The following is a 25,994-nucleotide window of genomic DNA, read 5'->3' on the forward strand; positions in this document are numbered from 1 at the left end:
ATAATGGAATAGGCCAGTGTCCATCAAGCATAGGTGGTAAAAGAAAAACTGGGGCACAATCATACAATGGAACTTAATAATAAACATATATACATAATAACAAATAATATTGGAATTTGTTAATGAAGAGGAAAGATCTGATTCCATGTTCTCACGTGGTGAATGTCAAAGCACACCAATTGGAAGCCAGCCACCAAAAAGACATACTGCTTTATTGCATTTATGTGAACCTGGACAGCTCCAAAAACCATCTCAATGTGTGAGTACTGGTATTTTGACAGGGGTCTGGGCTATACAAGTATGGACATTTTCCCTTAAGATCTATGAACTTCACAGTACATAGACTTTTTCTTAAGCAAAAACCCCATAATCAATCATTAAAACTATATGAATACACATGCTGAAGTGTTAATGGGTGACATGTACTGTTGTCTGTAACTTGCTTTGAAATGAATTAAAAAATAGTGATAGATTGATGGTTGGATTAAGAAATGGAGAGAAATATAATAGATCAAGTAAAGAAAAACATTGATGGTAGAATCCAGGATATTCACTGAATAGTTGTTTCAATTTTTCTGTGTGTTTAAAAATTTTTATGACAAATTTATTATTTAAATTTCATTTAAATTTGATTCTAAAATTTAAAACTTAATTTAATTCAAAACAATTTTAAAATTTAAATTTTTATTTATAAATTTATAATTTTTTAAAATAAATGAATTTAAAAATTATGGTATAGTAATGTGATAACTTCATAAAAATTATTCTATTCAGGGTAAGGAAGCTCTTGTGTACTTATAGACGCTAAAGAATTATTGAACAGGAAATAGTCTAAGAGATTTATTTCAGTGAATGCTTTTAACAGACAAAGAATGGAGGCCCAGAGAGATAAGAGATTTGCCCTAGCTTACATAGTTGGTGAGAGGCAGGACTCAAGCCATTAGCCTGAGAACCCTCTTAATTCTATCATTTAGAGAGAACTAAGAAAGGTGTTGACTTCAAATTAAACCATTGATATCAAAATGCATTTTAGAATTGGAGTTTTGGGGTCAGCGCTGTGGTGCAGTAGGTTAATCCTCCACCTGTGGCGCCAGTATCCCATATGGGCACTGGTTCTAGTCCCAGCTGCTCCTCTTCCCATCCAGCTCTATGCTTTGTATGGCCTGGGAAAGCAGTAGAAGATGGCCCAAGCCCTTGGGCCCCTGAACCTGCGTGGGAGACCCTGAGGAAGCTCCTGGTTCCTGGCTTCAGATTGGCACAGCTCTGGCCTTTGCAGTCACTTGGGGAGTAAACCAGTGGATGGAAGACCTTTCTCTCTGTCTCTCCCCTCACTGTCTGTAACACTACCTCTCAAATAAATAAATCTTTTAAAAAAAGAAGTGGAGTTTTATTTCTACCTAATAATATATTTCTGCAAATTATAATCCTTGGGACCTACCCAAGCAATTAGTTCAAACACCATATTTTTTTTAAGGTTTGTAGACACTGTGGTTAAAAAAGGAATGAAACACTGCTTTATTTTAGGCAGCTTAATTAAAGTCTTTAGCATCTCATCTGTTTATTGCTTTATTCTAGAGCGTCTTTGCAATGCCCAACTGCTTTGGCAGAGCACAAAGAAATATAGTTATTAATGACTATTATCATAACAACTTCACAAAGCAGTAAGTATTCAGACCTTCACCCGTACTTCCTAGAAGCCAAAGTTTCACACCAACATTCCTCAAAGCCAAGCCACTTCAGAGGAAAATATACATCTGAGTCATCAAGAGCTATTACTAGACCCTTTTCAGAAGTTCTGAGTCACTGCCTAAAAGGAGATTCAACTTAGGTTTAATTTGAGGAGAAAATAGAGGGGTAACATTTAATAATTTTTCTTACCCTTTATCTGTACTGGCCTTTACCATGTGTCCTTGGGCTGCCCTGTTTACTACTCTCCTCAAGGAGGGAGTAGACTCAGGGGGACACCGAGCTTCTGTCCAGTGAGCAGTGTGTTTGAACGCAGTGGATTCAGCCTGCTTCCAGTTTCAGTACTGTGCTGACACCAGCTGCTGCTCCCTCCCCCAAAACCTACCCTAGAGAAGCTACAGAAGTGGGTGACAGCATGGATCTGGGAAAATGGTCAACACCCCCTCACGCTGTGAGAACCTCCTGGAGAGACAGAGGCTGTGCAGAGCAGGTGCAGGAGGTGAGCGACTACAGCCTGGGGCAGAAAGCAAGAATGGAGGGACCAAGGAGGGCTTCTAAAGTCTGCCGCTCCTCTGCACTGCCTGGCTTTGCATCCTTGTTTGCCCTGCTCTCACCAAAACAGCAGCTTCAGCCTGCAGTGACATCGGGGTGTATGAGGGAGAGCCCTGCAAGAGCCCTGCTGGGTGAGGGTTATTGAATACCTATCAAGGTAACATCTGCTGGGCACCTCTTCTCCCTCAAACTCTCGGCATCAAGCGTTAATCTAAGAGACTGTTTCCCGGCAGAGTGACACCAAAATTGTTTCCTATTGATCAACTGGTAGCTGAGCAACCAGCTCTGGGCTTGTCCCTACCTCTGTCCATAAACCTGCCTGGAGGGCAGCTCTTCCTCAAAACATGGCACCAGAAAGGGTAGCTGACAACAGAATGTGATTCCCCAGGGCAAGATAAACCTAAAGATGGCAATTGGGACAAGAAATGTCCATTGGACATTGTTACCAAATGAGGTAGGTTTGCTCCCTGTTGCACAGAGATCAATGTGGGACAGTGCCCTTTGAGAAAAGAAAGGCCAGTGGAACAGCAAAGGAGACAGGAGGCAAGACTCAAATCTGCCTTCCTGGTCAAGGGGCAAGGGTGAATTTATGGCTTGGCTTGGAGAGTGGGAAAGTTCAGGCTAAGCCTAAGCTGACTATGTGAACTTGCGGACTTTGTTCTATGTATGGGCTTGGATTGTAACAAACTGCAGCATGTGTCCTTGATTGTCGCACTGTATCTGCAAACCAAACAAAATCTTGCAACATTCTGTTGCCAACAGGGCAAAGTGTTTCCATATAATATGTTATGCTGCACCTGCACAAGAATTCATCATTCGGTTACCAGCAGAGGAAAATCGCTCACTATCCTGTGCCTACTACAGAGTTGAACAAGTTTGAGCTGGTTCTGTGGTCACAAAGTTAATGGAGCAAGAGTTTAAAATAACCTTTATGAAATTAGCTGTGGCTTTGCTCTGCCCATGGTCACAGGTCCCAACAGGTCCCAGGAAGACCAAGACTGTGGGCAGGGAAGGCACAGCAGCTGGGTGCTTCACAAGCTTGTGCAAGACACAATCAAGGATGTGTCACTTTGCCCTGGACCAGTATCACCAAGGAGCCACTCCAGGTCTCCAAGGACAAGTTCACTAAAGAGGAAGTGAGAGGAGCAGAACAATGTCCTGACCCATGGAGGAAGGTAGCTGTCAAGAACTTTGCTCCTTGGCCCCTGTGCCTAATAAAAACCTTTACAAAAAGGAGGGGGGCTTAAAATCAACATGATAAACACACAACTTAAAGAGATAAGGTACCAGCAGTATGAAGCAAGAAAAGAAAGGCATAAGAAACAAATGAAAATATTAGGGATTGAAAATGTGATAATTATAAAAAGTAAATTATGTGACCAACAGGATGACTTAATTAAAAAATGGACTTGTGAAGTAGGAACATTGGATTGAGAAATTTTCCCAGAAGGTAGCAGGAAGAAAAGAGTAAAGACAGAAAATATAAAGAAAATGCAAATGGGGTGTGGAGAATAGAAACCAAGTTAGCAACATCCAGAGGGAAAGGCCTTTCAAGTGATAATAACAATAGATGCCCTGGGGCCAGCTCTGTGGCAAAGCTGGCAAAGCCACTGCCAGCAGTGCAGGCACCCCATATGGGCACCAGTTCAAATTCCAGCTGCTCCTCTTCTGATCCAGCTCTCTGCTATGGCCTGGGAGAGCAGTAGAAGATGGCTCAAGTCCTTGGGACCCTGCATCCACATGGGAGAGCTGGAGGAAGCTCCTGGCTCCTGGCTTGTATTGGCACAGCTCCCAGTGGATAGAAGACCTCTCTCTCTCTCTCTCTCTCTCTCTCTCTCTCTCTCTCTCTCTGTCTCTGCCTCTCTGTAGCTCTGCCTTTCAAATAAATAAATAAATCATAAAAAAACACAAAATGTATGCCAACTCTGATCTTATTTAGACAAGGTCATAGTCAAAGTGGAAGTTCTCTCCTCCCTTCAGAGAAAGGTACTGCCTTCTTTGATGGCCTGTTCTTTCAGCTGGGATCTCACTCGCAGAGATCTTTCATTTAGGTCATTTTTTTTTTTTTTTGCCAGAGTGTCTTGGCTTTCCATGCCTATAATACTCTCATGGGCTCTTGAGCCAGATCCGAATGCCTTAAGGGCTGATTCTGAGGCCAGAGTGCTATTTAGGACATCTGCCATTCTATGAGTCTGCTGTGTATCCTGCTTCCCATGCTGGATCGTTCTCTCCTTTTTAATTCTATCAGTTAGTATTAGCAGACACTATTCTTGTTTATGTGATCCCTTTGACTCTTAGTCCTATCATTATGATCAATTATGAACTGTAACTGATCACTTTGACTAGTGAGATGGCATTGGTACATGACACCTTGATGAGATTGAATTGGAATCAAAAGGCTTCCATAGCCTTGGCAACTCATGACAAGAGCCTAGGGTAATTACTGTCTCCATAAATAAAAGTGTCAATTGTTAAATCAACAACAGGAGTCACTGTGCACTTACTCCTCATGTAGGATCTCTGTCCTTAATGTGTTGTACTATGCGAATTAATGTTATAACTAGTACTCAAACAGTACTTTACACTTTGTGTTTCTGTGTGGGTGCAAACTATTGAAATCTTTACTTAATATTGATCTTCTTTATATAAAGATAATTGAAAATGAATCTTAATGTGAATGGTATGCAAGAGGGAGCGGGAGATGCAAGGATTGTGGGTGGGAGGGAAGTTATGGGGGGGGAGCCACTGTAATCCAAAAGCTGTACTTTGGAAATTTATATTTATTAAATAAAAGTTTTAAAAAAAATGTCCTACCATTAGTGAAAAATGAACAACATCATATTGGAAGGTCGCATACAAGGGTTCTTCAAAAAATTCATGGAAAATTAGGATTAAGATTAGGATTATGCATTAATTTCCTTTTTTTTTTCACTAAAATGAACTTACCTTTCAATTCCATTTTCCATGAAACTTTGAAATATCATCATAGAATCCAAACAATAGATATAAGGATAAATTCTAAGTACATTAAGGTGATTTTCAGAACATCACAGCAAGAAAGTACAAGAGCTCTCAGCAATTGGAAACTTACAACAGAACAGGAATCATCTTGAAATCATACTTCTCAATAGCAATAGTGGATTTTAAAAAGTGATAATTATTACAGAAAAAATTGAATCTAGAGTTTTATGCCTAATTAAATTATAAATTATCTTTTGAGTGTGAGCATATAATAAAAATATTTTCAGGCATACAGGAACTCAGATGATTTGGTACCCAAAGAAAAATCATTGAAATAAAGAAAATGAAGCCAAGAAGATGATTAAATTGTAGCATGACAGGCATCCTATTAAATTTTATTGTCTAAAAAAGCCAATACCAATGAAAATTTTTAAAAATTAAAGGACAAGGGACAATACTGTAGCAGAGTAGGTTAAGCCTCTACCTGTGGGGGCAGCATCCCATATGGGTACCAGTTCAGGTCCCAGGTGCTCCACTTCTGATACAGCTTTCTGCTAATGGCCTGGGAAAGCAGTGGAAGATGGCCCAAGTGCCTGGACTCCTGTACCAATGTGGAGTACCCAGAGGAGGTGCATGGCTCCTGGCTTTGGATGGGCTTAGCTCCATCTATTGTGGCCATCTGAGGAGTGAACCAGCGGATGGAGGACCTCTCTCTGTCTTTCCCTCTCTATAACTCTGCTTCTCAGATAAATGAATAAATCATATAAAGAACTAAAGGAAAGCCATACAACTAAATTTTTAAAAAAATTTATTTAGTTATTTGAAAGGCAGGGTTACAGCATGGCAGAGGCAGAGAGAAAGAGAGTGAAGTCTTGCATCCGCTGGTTCACTCCCCAAATGGCCACAACGACCGAAGCTGAGTCAATTCAGAAGCCATGAGCCAGGAGCTTCCTCCGGGTCTCCCACACAGGTTCAGGGGCCCAAGCAGAAGTAGAGCAGCCAGGACTGGAACTGGTGCCCATATGGGATGTTGGTACTGGAGGCTGTTGCTTTACCTGCTACACCACAGAGCCAGCTCCCACATAACTAAATTTTAAAACTATCAGCAAGGTAGGATAGTGGAGAAAGAGGAAAATAAAAATAAAGTCACCTCGAAGTACTTGTCTTTTTATGAGAAAGATGATAGATAAATAATTGATAGACCTGTAGATGTACGTATATATCTACAGAACAAATACTTTATATACACATACAAAAGAGGACTTCAAAAAGTCCACTGAATTTTTAATTAAAAGATAAATGTAAAAATATAAACTTAATTTCTCAACATAAACTCTGGTGAGTTGAGGACATTTTTGTAAGTGATGCTTCCATTCATTTAGTTTATCCTGAAAGACCTGAGGGGTCTTGGGAATTTAACTATGACAATGCAGTCTTTTTTACATTATTAAAACAAATGAGTGTCCTTCAAAGATTTTTTTAAGTTTAGAAAACAAAAAAAGTCAGAAGCAGTCAAATCAGGATGGTAAGTGGACACCTAATAATTTCCCAGTGAAATTCTCAATAAATTGCCCTTGGTTGATAAGAAGAAGCATTGCATTGGTGGAGAAGGACTCTCTGGTCAAGCTTTCTGGGAGTTATTGTGCTAAAACTTTGTCTGACTTTCTCAAAACACTCTCCTAACAAGCAGATATTGTTCTTTAGTCCCCCAGAAATCAAGAAGCAAAATGCCTTGAGCACCCCAAAAAAGTGTTGGCCCAATCTTTGTTTTTGACTGGTAGTTTTCGTTTTAACTGAATCACTTCTGCTTCTTGGGTGCCATTGCTCTGGTTGTGCTTTGTCTGCAGGATTGTACTGGGAAAGCCATGCTTCATTTCTGGTTACAATTCTTCAAAGAAATTCTACTTTGAATTTTGAAATTTGATTTTTCCCAGGCAAATGTTATGTGCACGTTAATCTCTTAAAATGATAGACTGTAACAGTTCCTTTTTTTTAACTTTCATTTAATAAATATAAATTTCCAAAGTATAACTTTTGAATTGTAGCAGCTTTTTCCCCCATAATCTCCCTCTCACCTACAACCATCCCATCTGCCACACTCTCCCCCATCCCATTCTTCATCACAATTCATTTTCAAGTATCTTTATATACAAAAGATCAACTTAGTATATACTAAGTAGGTTTCAACAGACTGCACCCATACAGACACACAAAATATAGAGTACTGTTTTACCATTAATTCGCATAGTACAACACATTAAGCATAGAGGTCCTACATGGGGAGAAGGTGCCCAGTGACTCTTGTTGTTGATTTCACAATTGACACTCTAATTTATGATGTCAGTAATCACCCGAGGCTCTTGTCACAATCTGCCAAGGCTATGGAAGCCTCTTGAGTTCACCAACTCTGGTCATATTTAGACAAGGCCATATTCAAAGTGGAAATTTTCTCCTCCCTTCAGAGAAAGGTACCTCCTTCTTTGATGGCCCGTTCTTTCTGCTGGGATCTCACTCACAGAGATCTTTCATTTAGGTCATTTTTTTTTTTGGTCAAAGTGTCTTGGCTTTCTATGCCTGTGAAATTATCATGGGCTTTTTAGCCAGATCTGAATGCCTTAAGGGCTGATTCTGAGACCAGAGTGCTGTTTAAGGCATTTGCCATTCTATGAGTCTGCTGTGTATCATGCTTCCCATGTAGGATCATTCTCTCCTTTTTAATTCTATCAATTATTATTTGCAGACACTGGTCTTTTAAAAATATTTTTTTAAAATTTATTTGACAAGTAGAGTTATAGACAGTGAGAGAAAGACAGAGAGAAAGGTCTTCCTTCCATTGGTTCATTCCCCAAATGGCCACCATGGCTGGCACTGCAACAACACAAAGCCAGGAGCCAGGTGCCTCTTCCTGGTCTCCCATGTGGGTGTAGGGGCCCAAGCACTTGAGCCATTCTCAACTGCCCTCCTGGGCCACAGCAGAGAGCTGTGGAAGAGGAGCAACTGGGACTAGAACCATATGAAATGCTGGTGCCGCAGGTTGAGGATTAACCAAGTGAGCCATGGCGCCGGCCCCCAGACACTGGTCTTCTTTATGTAATCCCTTTGACACATAACCCTATCTTTTTGATCAATTATGAACTTAAACTGATCACCTTAACAAGTAAGATGGCATTGGTACATGACACCTTTATGGGATTGAACTGGAATCCCCTGGCATGTTTCTAGCTCTACCTTTAGGGGTAAGTCCGAGTGAGCATGTGCCTAACTGTCATCTCCTCCCTCTCTTATTCCCAATTGTATATTTAACAGGGATCACTTTTCAGTTAAATTTGAATGATTAAGACTAATTGTGTGTTAATTAAAGAGTTCAACCAATAGTATTAAGTGGAACAAAAAATACTAAAAGGAATAAAATAGTAAGTTGTTCCTCAACAGTCAGGACAAGGGATGATCAAGTCACCATTTCTCATAGTGTCCATTTCACTTCAACAGGTTTCTTTTTAGGTGCTCAGTTAGTTGTCACTAATCAGGGAGAACATATGATATTTGTCCCTTTGGGACTGGCTTATTTCACTCAGCATGATGTTTTCCAGATTCCTCCATTTTGTTGCGAATGACCGGATTTCATTGTTTTTGACTGTTGTATAGTATTCTATAGAGTACATATCCCATAATTTCTTTATCCAGTCTTCTGTTGATGGGCATTTAGGTTGATTCCAGGTCTTAGCTATTGTGAATTGAGCTGCAATAAACATTGAGGTGCAGACAGTTTTTTTATTTGCCAATTTAATTTCCTTTGGGTAAATTCCAATGAGTGGGATGGCTGGGTTGAATGGTAGGGTTATATTCAGGTTTCTGAGGAATCTCCAAACTGACTTCCATAGTGGCTTTACCAGTTTGCATTCCCACCAACGATGGGTTAGTGTCCCTTTTCCCCACATCCTTGCCAGCATCTGTTGTCGGTAGATTTCTGAATGTGAGCCATTCTAACTGGGGTGAGGTGAAACCTCATTGTGGTTTTGATTTGCATTTCCCTGATGGCTAGTGATCTTGAACATTTTTTCATGTGTCTGTTGGCCATTTGGATTTCCTCTTGAAAAATGTCTATTGAGGTCCTTGGCCCATCTCTTAAGTGGGTTGTTTGTTTTGTTGTTGTGGAGTTTCTTGATCTCTTTGTAGATTCTGGTTATTAATCCTTTATCTGTAGCATAGTTTGCAAATATTTTTTCCCATTCTTTCGGTTGTTTCTTCACTTTCCTGACTGTTTCTTTTGCAGTACAGAAACTTCTCAATTTGATGTAATCCCAATAGTTAATTTTGGCTTTGACTGCCTGCACCTCCAGGGGCTTTTCCAGGAAGTCTTTGCCAGTGCCAATATCTTGCAGGGTTTCTCCAATGTTCTCTAATAATTTGATGGTGTCGGGTCATAGATTTAGGTCTTTAATCCATGTTGAGTGGATTTTTGTGTAAGGTGTAAGGTAGGGGTCTTGCTTCATGCTTCTGCATGTGGTAATCCAGTTTTCCGAGCACCATGTATTGAATAGACTGTCCTTGCTCCAGGAATTGGTTTTAGATCCTTGATCAAATATAAGTTGGCTGTAGATGTTTGGGTTGATTTCTGGTGTTTCTATTCTGTTCCATTGGTATATCCATCTATTTCTGTACCAGTACCATACTGTTTTGATTACAACTGCCCTGTAGTATGTCCTGAAATCTGGTATTGTGATGCCTCTGGCTTTGTTTTTGTTGCACAAAATTGCTTTAGCTATTCAAGGTCTCCTGCATCTCCATATGAATTTCAGCATAATTTTTTCTAGATTTGGTATCTCCACTTTTATTAAACTGTCTTTTCCCGGACTATCAATGCGTGCCCTCACTATTTTTTTTGTTTCCCTGTCTCAGGGAAACAGGACAGGAGGACACCAGCCCCACGCAGACAGCAGCCCAGGGGTCACACCAGTCCTTCTGCCCTTGCATTGGCAGGCACAGGCTGTTACTAGGGAGCCTTTGCAGGGGGCTGGGCACCTTTGGGAGGAGCCTGAGCTGGAACTGGGGCTGCAGGTGTGGCCTGGGCCTTGGGCTTGGTTTGGGCCTGAGCCTTGGGCTTGGTTTGGGCCTGGGCCTTGGGTTTGGCTTGGGCCTGAGCCCTGGGCTTGGTTTGGGCCTGGGCCTTGGGCTTGGCTTGGGCCTGGGCCTTGGGCTTGGCTTCAGCCTGGGCCTTGCCCTTGCCCTTGCTCTTGATTTGAGCTTGAGCTTGGGCCTTGATTTGAGCCTTGACCTTGCCCTTGATTTGGGGCTCAGTCTTGGCCTTTGCCTTGGTCTGTGGCTGGGACAGCCTGAGACCCCTAGCAATGCGGGCACGGGCACGCCTTCCAAGCTTGGGGTGGGCAATGTAGGCAAGTCGATCAAGCTTCCGGCTGACACCCTTCGGGATCGTGGGCTTTACTTCCTTAGACTTGACCAGGGCCTTGATAGCTTCAGCACGTGCAGCCATAGCCTTGGCGTTGTTGGCCTGCATCTTCTTCAGGCCCTTCTTGTTGTGCTTCTTGGCAAAACGCATGTTCCTCAGGAACTTGGGGTCCACCCCTCTCAGAGACTCATATCTTTGTGATTGCGGTTTCTTGATGCCATTTCTGTGCCATTTTCGGGACTGGTTGTGCGTGGTGTGGTTCTTGGACTTGGCCATGTCTGCACGGTAACCCGCGGCTGCCGAAGCGCCTGGGACCGGTGCGTGCCCTCACTATTCCACCATCTTGGCTCCCTCCTACTGATTCTGTTTTTAAGGCTCTCAAATGTGTTTTATTTGTTCTATTGCATTCTTCATTTCATTTTGATTTCTTTTCAATATCTCAATTTCATGTTCTACTAAATTCCTCATTACATTTGATTCCCCCTTAAGATTTCATTTTCACGAGAGAGATTTTCTGTCCTGTCCTGTATGGATATCTGTAGTTCATGCATTTGTTTTTGATAACTTCTAAATGTTCTTATTATTAATTTTTTGAATTCCATATCTTGCATTTCTTCTATCTCATCATCTTCATAATCTTGTATTGGAGTGCCATGTTCATTTGGGAGCGTCATGATGTCTTCCTTGTTCTTGTTTCCTCAGTTTTTGCATTTGTTGTTTGGCACTGTGGAGATATTTTTTGGTTTCTTCTTTTTTTTTTCACTGTAGTGGCTTTTCTCATTATACTATCACTCTAGATTAAGTAGACTGTCTGCTTGTGGTGAATTTTTAGAGGTTTGTGGTGAGTGTGGCCAGAGAGCTTTGTTCAATTCTTCAGGGTTAAGGGTGTGCCGAAGGTGACACACCAGAATTGGCATGGTAAATCTTCTCTCTCTCTCTCTCTCTCTCTCTCTCTCTCTCTCTCTCTCTTTCTCTCTCTCTTTTTTTATTCAGTAGGGAAATAATTCAGCTCAGCAGAGCTCTTCTCCTCGATGGCAATCAGCGCCTGAGCACTAGCCCCAGTGGCTATAATATTCATCTGCTCTGTCCCAAGGACCACACAAAGGATCTGTGCAGTCCTCAGTATAAGCTCAGATTCCCCTGCAATGTCTCTCACCAGGTAGCCAAAGCCACCCGAGTTTGTGGCGTCTCCCACCACGACTACTCTTATCTCAGCCATACCTTGAGTTCTCCCACACACCCTCACTTTTTTTTTTCACTGTCCCAGTTCATAAGCTCCACACATTCATTAGGTCTTAGTCTCCTGTTATTACTCCCAACCAGAGTCAGATTTTTCTGCTTGTCTGAGGGTGGGCACAGCCCCAGACTGGCGCAGCTGTTATGTATGTCCAAAATGGCACCTGCCCTATTGTCTCGCATGCCTTTGAAAGGTGAGTGGAGAGAGAGAATCCTGTCCGTGCCATCCCTTTTATTTTTTTCTCTCCTCTAGTTAGGCTGGTGTACTTTCCCCCACGGGGCTTCAAGCCTCGTTCCCTCTAGGCTCTTCCTGCCGCTTTTCCACCAGTGTCTCAGGCTACTGCAGTTTCTCCTCATCTCTCTTTCCAGCACTGGTGCAGATGAGAAGACTCTCGGCAGCTAGGCTCCCGAGCCGTGGGTGCCTGTGTCCTCCACATACATCCACTGTGTCCCTCTAATTCCAGAAGAGTTTCCTCTGCAGTTTTTTCCTAACTCTTTCCTGTGACTACACTATCTCCACTTTTATTAAACTATCTTTTCCTGGACTATCAGTGAGCTCCAACCGTATTCTGCCATCTTGGAGCACCCCCTAACTGAGATGTTGGCTGTAGCAGTTTCTAATCAGCCATGTGATTACAGGAGAATATAACTCATATTCTACGATATACTGTATTGTTAGGCTATGATGTTCAGTAAGTTATGCATATTAAAAACATTTCTTTGGAACTGCCCTGGAGTTGAAGGATGCCCAGGTCAGAACCACAGATCTTGCTGGCTCTAAGCTGAAAAGCCCTTCACTCAGCCTAGCTTCCAAAGTAACCACAGCTGCTGAGGGGGTGGCCAAGTAGGGTCAGCAACATTGCAGGAAGAACTGTTAGATATGCACCTGGCCAGCTCTCCTCCCAGGCCAGCTAGGTAATGGAAGCCAACAGGGTAACTTCCCTAAGGAAATTCACACCTCCCTTAGGATGTACCCAATGTGAAGAGATAGACAGGTCTGGGACTCATAACTGGCAAGGCCTTAAAGTCCACAGATTCTTATCAGGCCTCTTCTGTCAGTTTCTATTTGCCTCTCAATTGGAAAACTTATTCATGGCTTAGACAGCACCTTTCTTAGGTTCTCTGGTAATGACTTTGTCCTTTGTTCTAGACCCTGTCTAGCCGACTTGGGGGTTCATTCCTTTGTAATCATTGCCTCTACTCCTACATCAATGGCTCCACTCCCAACCTCTGTGTATTGGTGGTACTTTCCCCCACTTAATGTTGTATGATTGTTCAGAATTTCTCTACAGACAAACCCCTCTACCCACAAAATATGAGTGGCCTTTCTCCCAGTCTTGGTTGGGATCAGCTTTAAACCACGTCCATCAAACAGTCTTCACAAGGGTCCAGAGACAACCCTCCATTTCCTCTCCTCTATGAAATCCTCTCATTACTTGGCTAATGCCACTACTAGGACCATTGGTTGCTATTCTAATCCTGTCTTTTATACTACTGTGTCTGTTTAAGTGTTTACAGGAGCTGATAATGGAATGAACCAAGGCCTTCATCAACCAGGCAGTCAACCAAATACTGCTACAAGGATACACTCAGCTCTCCACCCAGGAGACAGTGACTTGAGACATTGCCCCATGCCAACAGAGAGTACCTTGTCACCCCATGCCAGCAGGAAGTAGCTCTAAAGACAAATCATTGTCCCTCTATCCCTCCTGAACTTTTGGGGCTAATGTAATCTTATAAAACTCCTGCTTTATAAAAAAAACAAAAAGGGGGAATGTTAGTAAAATGGCTCAGTCTTATCTATGGCATGATCTACACCATGGACACCATCCTAGGCTCTATTCCCCTCCACCATGGCTGGAAGCCAGGTGGCCACATGGTATAATCACCAGTGTCAGCACCACCCCCACCCTAATTGGATTCACTACTCCTACTTCCCTGCACACCCTTCGGCAAAGGTTTAAGAGGACCTATTCCTAAACACATGGCTCTCTCTGTCTCTCTCTTGTTCTCTTACGCTCTCCTTCTCCCTCTTTTCCTTCTTTGACCCTTCTCTCTGATATTTATGGTTTCCCCCAATAAACATTTTCCCTTAAAAACATTCTTTGACTTATAGTATTTTCAATTTATGACAGATTTATCAGGATTTAACCCTATCAGAATGTGAAGAACATGTGTGTGCATATGCATGTATATATGAATTCATACTCATAAGGGTGATGAATATGAACACAACAATAAGAATAACAACCCAAAATAAAAATTAAAATGCATGAAAAGCAAGCAAGAAAAAGGAGTGGTGAGGAGAAAATAGAATAAATGGGGGAAAATATAGGATGCAATACAAGGAATAATTATAATAAATGTAAATGGATCAACTTATCAACCTTAAGACTCTCAGAGTAGATTCTTTTAAATCAAACAATGTGTTGTCTATAAGAGATGCATTTAAATAGCAAGAAATACTAACAATTATGATCAAAAAGTTAATTCCAACAAAAATATTTTGTCCTATAAAGGAATATTACTCTCTATCCTTGCCTACTTTATTTTCCTCTAAAGCTTTTATCACTTTGTATTTTGATTATTTATTGCCTTGTTCTTTGTGATAAAAGAGACATGAAACAATTATTTTTGTCTTTTAGTTAGTTGTGATTTCCAGAGCCCTAAACAGGCATTATTGTATAGTGGAGACTCTATAAATAGTATGCTGGATGAATAAAAGAATATTGAATGTGCAGTCAATATGGAGAACAGAACTGAGTGATCAAGAGAATAGGAATAAACAAGTTCTACTCCTGTCCCTTGAGCATGGATTCCTGATGCTATCCACTCCTAATCCTTTCAAGAGCCAATAAAACTGCACACGTGTGTGTGTGTGTGTGTGTGTGGAGACACCCATGCATGCATGCAAGCTCAAAACAGCTTGAGTTGGGCTTCTACTTCTTTTTTTTTTTTTTTTTGACAGGCAGAGTGGACAGTGAGAGAGAAGAGAGACAGAGAGAAAGGTCTTCCTTTGCCGTTGGTTTACCCTCCAATGGCCACCGCGGCTGGCACGCTGCGGCCGGCGCACTGCGCTGATCCGATGGCAGGAGCCAGGTGCTTCTCCTGGTCTCCCATGGGGTGCAGGGCCCAAGCACTTGGACCATCCTCCACTGCACTCCCTGGCCACAGCAGAGAGCTGGCCTGGAAGAGGGGCAACCGGGATAGAATCCGGTGCCTCGACCAAGACTAGAACCTGGTGTGCCGGCGCCGCAAGGCGGAGGATTAGCCTAGTGAGCCGTGGCGCCGGCGGGCTTCTACTTCTTGAAAAGAAAGGACCCAGTTCACAGGGATGGGTCTGATACCACTAAGCTTGTCTTCAGCTCTTTCATTTTGTGGTGGTGTGTGCAAACAGAGCACAATAAAAGCGTTGCCTATCTTCAAGGAAGTGGCTTACTTTGTCTAATAACTCACTAACTCTGAAGCAGCCAGGCTTTTCCTCTTCTCATTTGCCCTCTCTGTGGCAGTCCCTGATCTTTGTAAAATAGTACACATGTGTACACACTTTAGGTACATAAAAATTATCATTGCATTTATATGAAGCTCTAGAAAATACACGCTAATCTCCAATGGCAGAAAACAGATCAATGTTTGCCTGGGGATGGGAATGTTGTGGGGAGGGGAAGAAGAGGGATTACACAGAGACAGGAGACACCTTGAGGGGTTATGAACATGTTCACTTTCTGGATAATGATTATAATTTCAGGGGTACACACACTTCAGGCTGGCCTAGCCCTGGCCGTTGAGGCCATCTTGGAAGTGAACCAGTGGATGGAAGACCTCTCTGTCTCTGTCTCTTCCTCTCTCTCTGTAACTCTACCTTACAAATAAATAAAATAAATTTTTTTAAAAAACAAATAATTTTTTTTAAAAAGCTATACACACATGTGAAAACTTACTAAGCTGTGTTTTAGGAATGTGCAGGGGTTTGCATGTAAATTATATCTCAATAAACTGATAAAAAGAAGATGAATCAAAAAGTTACTGGCAAAATTAAAGCAAATGTGATAACGTGACTTACTTATCACCCATCAGTGTGGGTTTCCCAATTCTCTTAGGGTAAAATCCAGTCTCATCATAATGGGTCTTGGGAGACTGGCTGATCTGGGTCTTGCTCACGCTCAATCCTTACCATACTCAATCTCTCAAATAGAGACAGCCCGAGCTTCTTCCAGTTCCTGGGTCCATCCCCACGCATTTTCGTCCTTTTGCTTCTTGGAACACATTCCCATGCTGCAGGCCTACACACACCTACAGGCATGCCTGGATCATTGACGTGGTCATTTGCTTAGCCATCCTCTTTATGGAGCTTTCACTGACTGCTCCCTCACCCCATGGCTGAGGCAGGACTCAGAGACGTCCATGTATTAGCACTTGTCTCTCTGTCTTATAAGTGTCAGTTAGTTCCCTGAAGCCTCTCACCATTATGTGAGAATTTTTGAGAGCAATAAGTGTCTCTCTTAGGCTGTTGCTCCAGCGCATTGAGCACTGTCCAGAATATGGCATGCTTGTTCCATCAATAAATCAATGGGTCATAGGGGATCCAAGAACATGTGTTAACACTCAACCTAAAGGAGCCCCAGGACAGTGCTGTAAAAAGTGGAAGGCAGGACGCTTCAGTGGTAAGAGCTCAGACAATGCCAGGTAGACTTGTGTTCAGGTATTGGCTTGTCATAGTCCTGTCACCCTGTTAAATGGAGATAATAGTGACATCTAGTCCATCTGCCTTTGAAGAGTAAATGAGATAATCTATGTAATTTTAGGTTCAATGCCTTGTTTGCTCAATAAGTGTTAACTCTGACTACACAAAATAATGCCATAGCTCTCAAGAGCAAATGGAACTAAATAATAATAGAAGCCCACATCGAACAAGTGTTTCTGATGTTACCAGGATGAGGGAGTCAGTTTAGGGTTAAAGAGCTGAACTGATAATGGCAGCCCAAAGTTAGAACTTTTCCCTTGTCATTTTTCTGTCTAGTTTTTTTTTTTTTTTTTAGTGCCTCTTTGGTGAGTCTAAAGGTGTTAGAGTTTGAGTTTCAGGTTTAGGACCCTCGCAATTTCTTCAAAACAGCACCTCACGATTTCTTCAAAACACTCACCTAGAGTAAGGAGCCCAGCGAAATGTTCTAGCTAGGGAAGGAGGGAGAAGGCATCACCCCCAGGGTGCACATGAACCAACCCCTTCAGTGGAGGCTGTGCAATGTTGCCCAGGCCCACAGCTCCAGGATGGAAGCACTTCCTCCCCGAGCCTCTCGCTGTGCTCATGGCCAACACTCAGACCATGGCTGAGAGTGGCCGTAGTTGGGCATCAGCTCCCTCAAAGGCACATGCTGATTCCAGGGATAGCCTCACGTCACAAGAGGTTGATGTGGGGGTATGAAGGACTTTCCTGCTTACCCTAGCTGCGGGTGACCCTGAAGGCCATCCCAGCTACAGGAGTCTCTGTCAGATGTGTGTCTGCGAACACTTCTCTATAAACTTCTTGCCCACAGAGCTCAGACTCAGAACCTGCTGTCCTGGAAACTGGACCTGCAACACCCATCTCTTGACTCAATGGACACCACAGAGCCAGTATCCCCATTGGCAACTGGGCAAGTAGTCAGTGCTGGGATTGGCCACTTTCCCAAAGCCAAAACAGAGTGACAGCAGGGTGTTTTAGAAAAATGTCTTCGTGGCTGGTGCCACGGCTCACTAGGCTGATCCTCCGCCTGCGGCGCCAGCACCCTGGGTTCTAGTCCTGGTTGGGGTGCTGGATTCTGTCCCGGTTGCCCCTCTTCCAGTCAAGCTCTCTGCTGTGGCCCGGGAAGGCAGTAGAGGATGGCCCAAGTCCTTGGGCCCTGTACCCGCATGGGAGACCAGGAGGAAGTACCTGGCTCCTGGCTTCGGATCAGCTCAGCATGCCGGCTGTAGTGGCCATTTGGGGGGTGAACCAACAGCAGGAAGACCTTTCTCTCTCTCTCTCTCTCTCTCTCTCTCTCTCTCTCTCTCTCTCTCTGTCTCTAACTCTGTCTGTCAAAAAAATAAATAAATAAGAAAAGAAAAATGTCTTCGTTCTTTCTCTCTCTGCCCAAGTCCCTATAAACTTGGGATATGAGTTGTATTTCAGAAAAAATCATACTCTGGGGAGAAGCCCTGTACTGCATGATCAAAAACAAAAGGATATTTAGGGGGCATACGTTTGGTCCAGCAGTCAAGATGCTGGCTGGACACCTACATCGCATATCAGAGTCTCTGCTTTTGAGTCCCAGCTCTACCCTTGATCCCAACTTTCTGCTAATGTGCACCCTGGAAGGCAGCTGGTGGCTCAAGTGTTTGGGTCCTTGCCTCTTATGTGGGCAACTTGGATTGACTTCCTATCTCCTGGTTTCTACCTGGCCCAGTCCTGGTCATTGCTGGCATTTAGAAAGTGAACCAGTGGATGAGAACTCTGCCTGTGTGCATCTCTCTCTCTCTCTCTCTCTCTCTCTTTCTTCACTTGTGGTGACTTTGCAGATCAAATAAATTGTTTAGGTTAAGTCCTTTGTACATAGTAAATTACATTCAATTCTCTGTGAGCACATGCAGTACATCCGTAGGAGTACACACAATCTCAAGAGATTCTAGTGTTTATAGCATGCTTCCAGAGCCACAGGAGGGAGAAGTACGGTACTTTATCAGTTCTAAAAGCCTTGCTAACCTATTGGTTTTAAGAATGACACAAATTGATGTAAAAATGTTCTTGCCAAGTGGAGCTATGAAATGAATTCACAAAGCTGCACCGGCACATTAATTTGAGTCCTAACCATGTTGCTCATTTTATAGTCACTTAAGCAAATAAATGCTTTGCAACACCCTTTGGAGAAGAGCCTAATTTGTAAGTGATTTTCTTTTAAATGGACCATTTGAGATAGTGTTGCTGAGGTTTGAGTATTCGGTTTTTTGACTTAGAGCAGAATGGTTATGTCAGGTGGAGGAGAGGCCACTGGACTCTTGTCTCTGCCCAGGTGTTCTCAACAGCAAAAGCAGTAGATACAGCATTATCTATGTTATTTAGTTGTCATTGTATACAAGCAACAAAGACCATTTATGGCTTCAGCTTCTTATTAATGTGGGAAGTAAGAAGGGTACCAATGGGAACCATAGTTTTCAATGCCACTGAAGGCAGAAAACATAAGGTACTTCAAAAATTTCATGGAAAATGGAATTAAAGATAAGTTTGGGGACTGGGCATTTAGCATAGTGGTTGTTAATGTGCAGGTCCCACTTTGGAATTCCTGGGTTCAATGCTAGGCACCAGCTCTAATTACAGCTTTCTGCTAATGCAAACCCTGGGTGGCAGTGCTGATAGCTCAAGTGGTTGGGTTCCTGCCACCCATGTGCAAGACTTCAATGAAATTTCCAGGTCCTGGCTTTGGACTGGCCCAGTACTGGCCATTGTAGGCATTTGAGAAGGTGAGAGATCGCTGTCTGTCTGTCTCTCTTTGTCCCCCTACCTATCCAATAAAGAAATATTTTTTAAAAGATAAGTTCTGGGGCCAGTGCTGTGGCACAGTAGGTTAATCGTGTGCCTGTGGCACCGGCATCCCATATGGGTGCTAGTTCTAGTCCCAGCTGTCTCTTCCAATCCAGCTCTCTGCCATGGCCTGGGAAAGCAGTGAAAGATAGCCCAAGTCCTTGGGCCCCTGTACCTGCATGGAAGACCCTGGCTGAAACGAAACTCCTGGCTCCTGGCTTCGGATTGGCTGAGCTTCAGCCATTTGCGGCCATTTGGGGAGCAAACCAGCGGATGGAAAACCTTTCTCTTTGTCTCTACCTCTTACTCTCTGTAACTCTGTCTCTCAAGTAAATACATAAAATTTAAAAAAGAAAAGAAAAGAAAGTTTTAAAAAAAGATAAGTTCTGGGGGCAGGTGTTATGGCATAGTGGGTTAAACTACCACTTGGGACACCCACATCCCATATCAGAGCGTACATTCAAGTCTCACTACTGTGCTTCTGATTCAATTTCCTGCTAACGCATCCTAGGAGGCAGCAGATGATGGTGCAAGTGCTTGGGTCTCTGCCACCCATTTGGGAGACTAGGATGGAGTTTCAGCCCCCTGGCTTTGGGTTGGCCCAGCCCTGGATGTTTTGGACATTTGGGGAGTGAGCCAGTGGATGGAAGCTCTTTCTCTCCCTCTCTCTCCCTTTCTCTCTCTGCCTTTCAAATAGATGAAATTACACTTTTTTGTCTTTTTTTAATGGTTTTGGTGCAAAAAAGTTAGATACTCATGAATACCTTTTCCATAATATGCATTTTCCATGAAGTTTTTGAAGACTCCCTTCATTTGCATGGATTTCACAATTTTTGCACCCAAAACAATTTATCTTTTTAAAAACTAGAAAACTTTTATTTAATAAATATAAATTTCAAAAGTACAACTTTTGAATTATAGCAGTTCTTCCCCCCAGAACCACCCTCCCACCCACAAACCATCCCGTCTCCTACTCCCTTTCCCATCTCATTCATTAAAATTCACTTTCAATTATCTTTATATACAGAAGATCAATTTGGTATATATTAAGTAGATTTCAACAGTTTGCACCCACACAGACATACAAAATATAAAGCACTGTTTGAAGCTTAGTTTTACCATTAATTCTCATAGGATAACACATTAAGCACAGAGGTCCTACATGGAGAGTAAGTGCATAGTGACTCCTGTTGTTGATTTAACAGTTGACACTCTTATTTGTGATATCAGTAATCACCTGAGGCTCTTGTCATGACCTGCCAAGGCTATGGAAGTCTCTTGAATTCGCCAACTCCAACCTTATTTAGACAAAGCCATAGTCAAAATGGAAGTTCTCTCCTTCCTTCAGAGAAAGGTACCTCCTTCTTTGATGGCCTGTTCTTTCCACTGGGATCTCACTCACAGAGCTCTTTCATTTAGGTAGTTTTTTTGCCACAGTGTCTTGGCTTTCCATGTCTGAGAAACTCTCATGAGCTTTTTAGCCAGATCCAAATGCCTTAAGGGCTGATTCTGAGGCCAGAGTGCTAACATCTTTTGATTTCACTTTTGATGAACTCTTTGAAGTACCTCCACACAAGTTCTGTTTGTGTCCCTTTTACAGGACAAATAATCACATACAGTTAGTTCAGAGACAATGTTCTGCTCTACGGAGCCACTGTTGCCAATTTGGATACTGTGGCTCTCTTTCCCTCCTCTATGGAATAACAGCCATAACATTGGCATAGAATTGATTCCCACTTCTTTTTAAGAAGTAACCTTTTTTTTTTTTAAGATTCTATTGATTTATTCGAGAGGCAGAATTACAGACAGTGAGAGGGAGAGAAAAATAGAAAGGTCTTCCTTCCACTGATTCACTCCCCAAATGGCCCAATGGCTAGAGCTGGGCAGCTCTGAAGCCAGGAGCTTCTTCCTGGTCTCCCATGCGGGTGCAGGACTTGGGCCATCTTCCAATGCCATCCCAGGTCATAGCAGAGAGCTGGATCAGAAGTGGAGCAGCCGAGACTAGAACTGGTGCCCATATGGGATGCTGGCGCTGCATTTCAAGGATCAACCTACAACTCCACAGTGCCAGTCCCAATCTTTTTTTTTTTAATTCATTTATTTATTTGAGAGGCAGAGTTATAGATGGAGAGAAGGAGAGACAAAGAGAGAGAGGACTTCCATTCACTGGTTCACTTCCCAAATTGCTGTGATGGTTGGAGCTGGGCTGATCTGAAGCCAGGAGCCAGGAGCTTCTTCTAAGTCTCCCACATGGGTGCAGGGTCCCTGGCACTTGGGTCATCTTTCACAGCTTTCCCAGGCCATCAACAGAGAGCTGGGTTGGAAGATGAACAGATGGGACATGAACTGGTGCCCGTAAGGGATGTTAGCACCAAAGGCTTAGCCTACTATGTCACAGTGCCCTCCCTCTCCCTTATTGCTGTTGGCATGGTGGTCGATTGAGTCATCAACGTCTAAATAAATAAATTCACAGCCTTCCCCTGCACATTGGCTCAGGGATGGCTCCATAATGCAAACTAAGGATTCTCCCCTGGTTACAAATCAAGGAAATCAGTCTTGAGACTAAACTCTCTATATACAGATTAAAGTGTAGATAGAGGAAAAAACTGGATCATCAGGCCTTTGGCTCAGCTAACCCTGAAGCCCACAGCCTTTGGAGGTTTCCAGGAATATGAGCTTAAAAAGTTTAAATTGGATCTTCTGCTACTTACAACCAAAAACTTCATAAATAATAGACACCCATCAGCAACTAGAAATGTATTTGAATTTACAAAATTACATTTGACTCCCTGCATTGCATGGCAGTGCTGCAGCCCACAATTCCCTCTGGTGGCATGCATAATAAAGGAAGGTGGGCCCCCTACAGCAGAGTGATTTTCCCTCGCTTCTGATGTAGAAATCAAGTCCTGAGTTTGCAGTACATGAGTATTGCATTTGAGCTATGAAATCCCGGTTGTTTTGGTGGTTTCCATGCGTGGTGCTCAGGCAGGGAAAGCTCAGCAAGCCAAGCGGATCAGAATGCGACCTGACACCTACCTCACGGTCCAGCACCAGCAAGGCCATCAGACAGGCACGGCGCTTACCACCCATTAGCCTATGGAAGGGCTCAGTAGGAATCAGGAGTGGGGGCCAACAGTCTCTTCTGGGCCAGCCTCAAAAGGCCAATTTCTCTCTCTTGTTTGATATCAAGGAAAGAGAGGTGATTTTGTTTAAGCAGGTTTTGGATGAGGTTTATCAGTTTACCTACTCAATTAATCCTCTTTATCTTGTCTGGTTTTGTGTAATTAGTATACAGTATTTACTTATAAATGTTCTGAAATAAAGCTGTGAGGCAGCTTTCTTTCTCCTACTAAGAAATTCAGGGGTTAAACTGCTACCTGTGACGCGAGCATCCCATATCTGATGCTAGTTCAAGTCCCTGCTGCTTGGCTTCTGATCCAGCTCCATGCTAATGCTCCTGGGAAGGCAGTGGAAGACGGCCCAAGTACTTGGGTCCCTGTCACCTCCATGGGATATCGGGGGGGGTCTGGAATTCCAGTTTGGGCCTGGTGCAGATCTGGCTGTTGCAGCCATTTAAGGAGTGAACTAGTGACTGGATGCATGCTCTCTCTCTCTCTCCCTCCACCACACACACCCTTCTGTTGCTCTGCCTTTCAAATAAATAAATCTTTTCTAAAAGTTTGAAGGCAAAATTTAATCAGAACCACCATGCTGCACAAATATTAATATAGCTTGCAAAATAAATCAGAAGGCAGGAACAACTTGAGAAATCCAGCAGCTGGTAATGACCGGCTCCCTGGACGCCTTCCTGGGAAGGATGAGGCTGCAGAACACAGACTGAGCTGGGAGGTTTTCAGACATATTGAATAAGATCTGAAAGATCCATCATTCTTTCCATGGGCCCGGCTTACTGGTCAGAGTGTAAGGAATATAAATAACTTCTGTGTTGGTGTACAAGATGAATTGCATAAAGGTCTTATTTCTTTCCCCTTGTCTGTATGCATTCATACCCATTACCATGTGACTTTGCGATATTCTTACCCAGAGGCAGAGTAGCTTTCCCTACCCTGTGACTTAGGGTTTAGCCCTGTGATTGGCCTCACCTAATGGAATGTTGGCAGGTGTAATGTGACCAGAGGCTGGAAAACCACTTGTGTCATTGCACCATACTCCTCTGCTGTCCACTGGCCCCAGGGGGGCGACTGAGAAACACACTGAGCTGTCAGTCCCAGCAGTGCCTAGCCCAGAACAGCTAACTCCAGGCTGGCTGCAGGGTGCAGACACACGAGTTAAATGAATGCTTATGTTACACAATGCTGAGTTGGTGTGTTTGCTATACAACATGATTGCAGTAATTGTTCGCTTATGGAGTGTTAATTAATTAATTGCTATTTAACGGAATCCAGGGTGACCTAAGCCTCTTTCTGAACTTCTTTTTTTTTTTTTTTTTTTTTCATTATGGCAATGCCTTTCGTCCCAGTTTTCATCCTTGAAATTGCATGCTTTCACCCCACTTACAAAGTGGACTCAAGTCCTTCCTTTGGGCATTGATATAGATGAGTGATACTACCTGAATATTTACATATTCCATATTCATGGCTCCAAGGGAAGTGCGGCCTGCTGAGACTGTTAGGCATAGACTTCTGTCATGTAAGTGATATATGAACTCGCAGCCCTCGCCTGCCCGCCATGACCAGTGGATGAAAAATTGCCTTCCACTGTCGTGCTGGCAGACCTCAACCAGGACTCACTAACATAATCCCCTTAAAATGATGTTATGAAGCTGAAGCAATATGATATGCACCACACACCAATATTATCTTTAACAGTACCACGTAGCCAGTACACGAAGATTCTTACCATGCAAATGGGCACAATTGAAAAGAACATCATGAATATTCTGTAGTTTTAAAAGGACATAAGGGCTTTGCACAAAAAGGTGAATGGTGGAATCTCAGGTATCAGCCAACAGGTGGAGGAGGACCTGAGCAGGGACCATGAAGAGCTCACCAAGTGATGGTCAATCAGACTGGTCTTGAGTTCCGAGTCTCAACTTGTACCTCGGGGGAACTCATCTGTGCTGGACCCACTACATGACGGTCAGCAAACACAGCAGTAATAACTGCAAGCGGCCTTGCAGATTGGCTCTGTCAAACTGTGTGCATGGATCACGAATTAATAAGTGTTCTAACTGGATGGGGTGGATTATTCAGAAGCCAAAAAGAGACATTTGAGATAATTTGCCCAATTTCTTCATTTGTTTTATGGATTCATTTATTCAAACAAATGTGAGGGCGCTTCAAAATGTTCATGGAAAAATGGAATTAAAAGGTAAATTTTGGGGCCAGAACTCTGGTGTAGTGGGCTGGGCCTCTGCCTGCATCCCATATGGGCACCAGTTCTGTCCCGGCTGCTCCTCTTCCAATCCAGCTCTCTGTTGTGGCCTGGGAAGGCAATGGAAGATGGCCCAAGTGCTTGGGCCCCTGCACCCGTGTGGAACACCTGGAGGAGGCTCCTGGCTCCTGGCTTCGGATCAGCTCTGCTCCAGCCATTGAAGCCATTTGGGGAGTGAACCAGCAGATGTAAGACCTCTCTCTCCGTGTCTCCCTCTCTCTATCTGTAACCCTGCCTCTCAAATAAATAAATAGAATCTTTTTTTAAAAAAAGGTAAATTAGGAGTGGATGTTTGGTGTATCAGTTAAGACGCTGCTTGGCAAGCCTGCATCCTACACAGGATTGCCTAGTTTTAGGTCCTGGATCTGCTGCTGACTCAAGCTTCCTATTAATGTCCCCCCTGGGAGGCAGCAGATGACAGTTCGAATAGGTAGATCCTTGCCAGTCTCATGGTAGACCTGGACTGAGTTCTAGAGTCCCACTTTCAGCCTGGGCTCAGCTCCAACCACTTTGGACCCTTGGGGAGTAAGGGATTGAACTAGCAGTTTGGAGCATTTTCTCTCTCTCTCTCTCTCTCTCTCTCTCTTTTTCTTTCTGGCTCTCAAATAAATAAATTTAATTTTAAAAGATAAGTTTATATTTATACAAAAATTTTGAAATCTTCTGTAGTTTTCTTCATAACACACATCCTTCATAAACTTTTTAAAGACTTGGATACATGGATTTCTAAATATTGTAACATACAAGGCACCCGGGGCCGGTGCTGTGGCATAGCGGGTGAAGCTGCTGCCTACAGTGCTGGCATCCCATATGGACGCCGGTTTGAGTCCCAGCTGCTCCACTTCTGATCCAGCTCTCTGCTATGGCCTGGGAAAGCAGTAAAAGATGGCTCAAGTCCTTATGCCCCCGCACCTGCGTGGCGAACCTGGAAGAAGCTCCTGGCTCCTGGCTTTGGATTGGCTCAGCTCTGGCCATTGCGGTCATTTGGAGATTGAACCAGCAAATTGACGACCTCTCTGTCTCCCTCTCTCTCTCTCTCTCTCTCTCTCTTTCACTCTCTCTCTCTCTGCCTCTCCTTCTCTCTCTGTGTAGCTCTCACAAGGCACCCTTGAGATGCTAACAGAAGGTGGGGAGAGGAGGACTCAGCAGTGTTGGGGAAGTTCCCCGAGGTCACACAGCCACTGGGCTAGTCAGAGTCTTGAGTCCTAGTACAGTGCTAGGTGC

At 43.3% G+C, this 25,994-nt stretch overlaps 1 protein-coding gene across 1 annotated transcript; it reads right to left on the bottom strand.

Annotated features, from left to right (window-relative positions):
* Positions 1 to 10,110: 10,110 nt before the first annotated feature.
* LOC133749728 (large ribosomal subunit protein eL29-like) lies at positions 10,111 to 10,918 on the bottom strand. Its single transcript, XM_062179039.1, has one exon. It carries the CDS (start codon positions 10,880 to 10,882, stop codon positions 10,193 to 10,195), a length of 690 nt encoding a protein of 229 aa, XP_062035023.1. The 5' UTR covers positions 10,883 to 10,918; the 3' UTR covers positions 10,111 to 10,192.
* Positions 10,919 to 25,994: the final 15,076 nt, after the last annotated feature.

This window comes from Lepus europaeus, chromosome 2, assembly GCF_033115175.1.
Source record: "Lepus europaeus isolate LE1 chromosome 2, mLepTim1.pri, whole genome shotgun sequence".
Lineage (NCBI taxonomy): Eukaryota > Metazoa > Chordata > Mammalia > Lagomorpha > Leporidae > Lepus > Lepus europaeus.

Excerpts from the sequence above, each read along its gene's own strand:
- LOC133749728 (XM_062179039.1), bottom strand. The coding sequence starts at position 10,882 with ATGGCCAAGTCCAAGAACCACACCACGCACAACCAGTCCCGAAAATGG.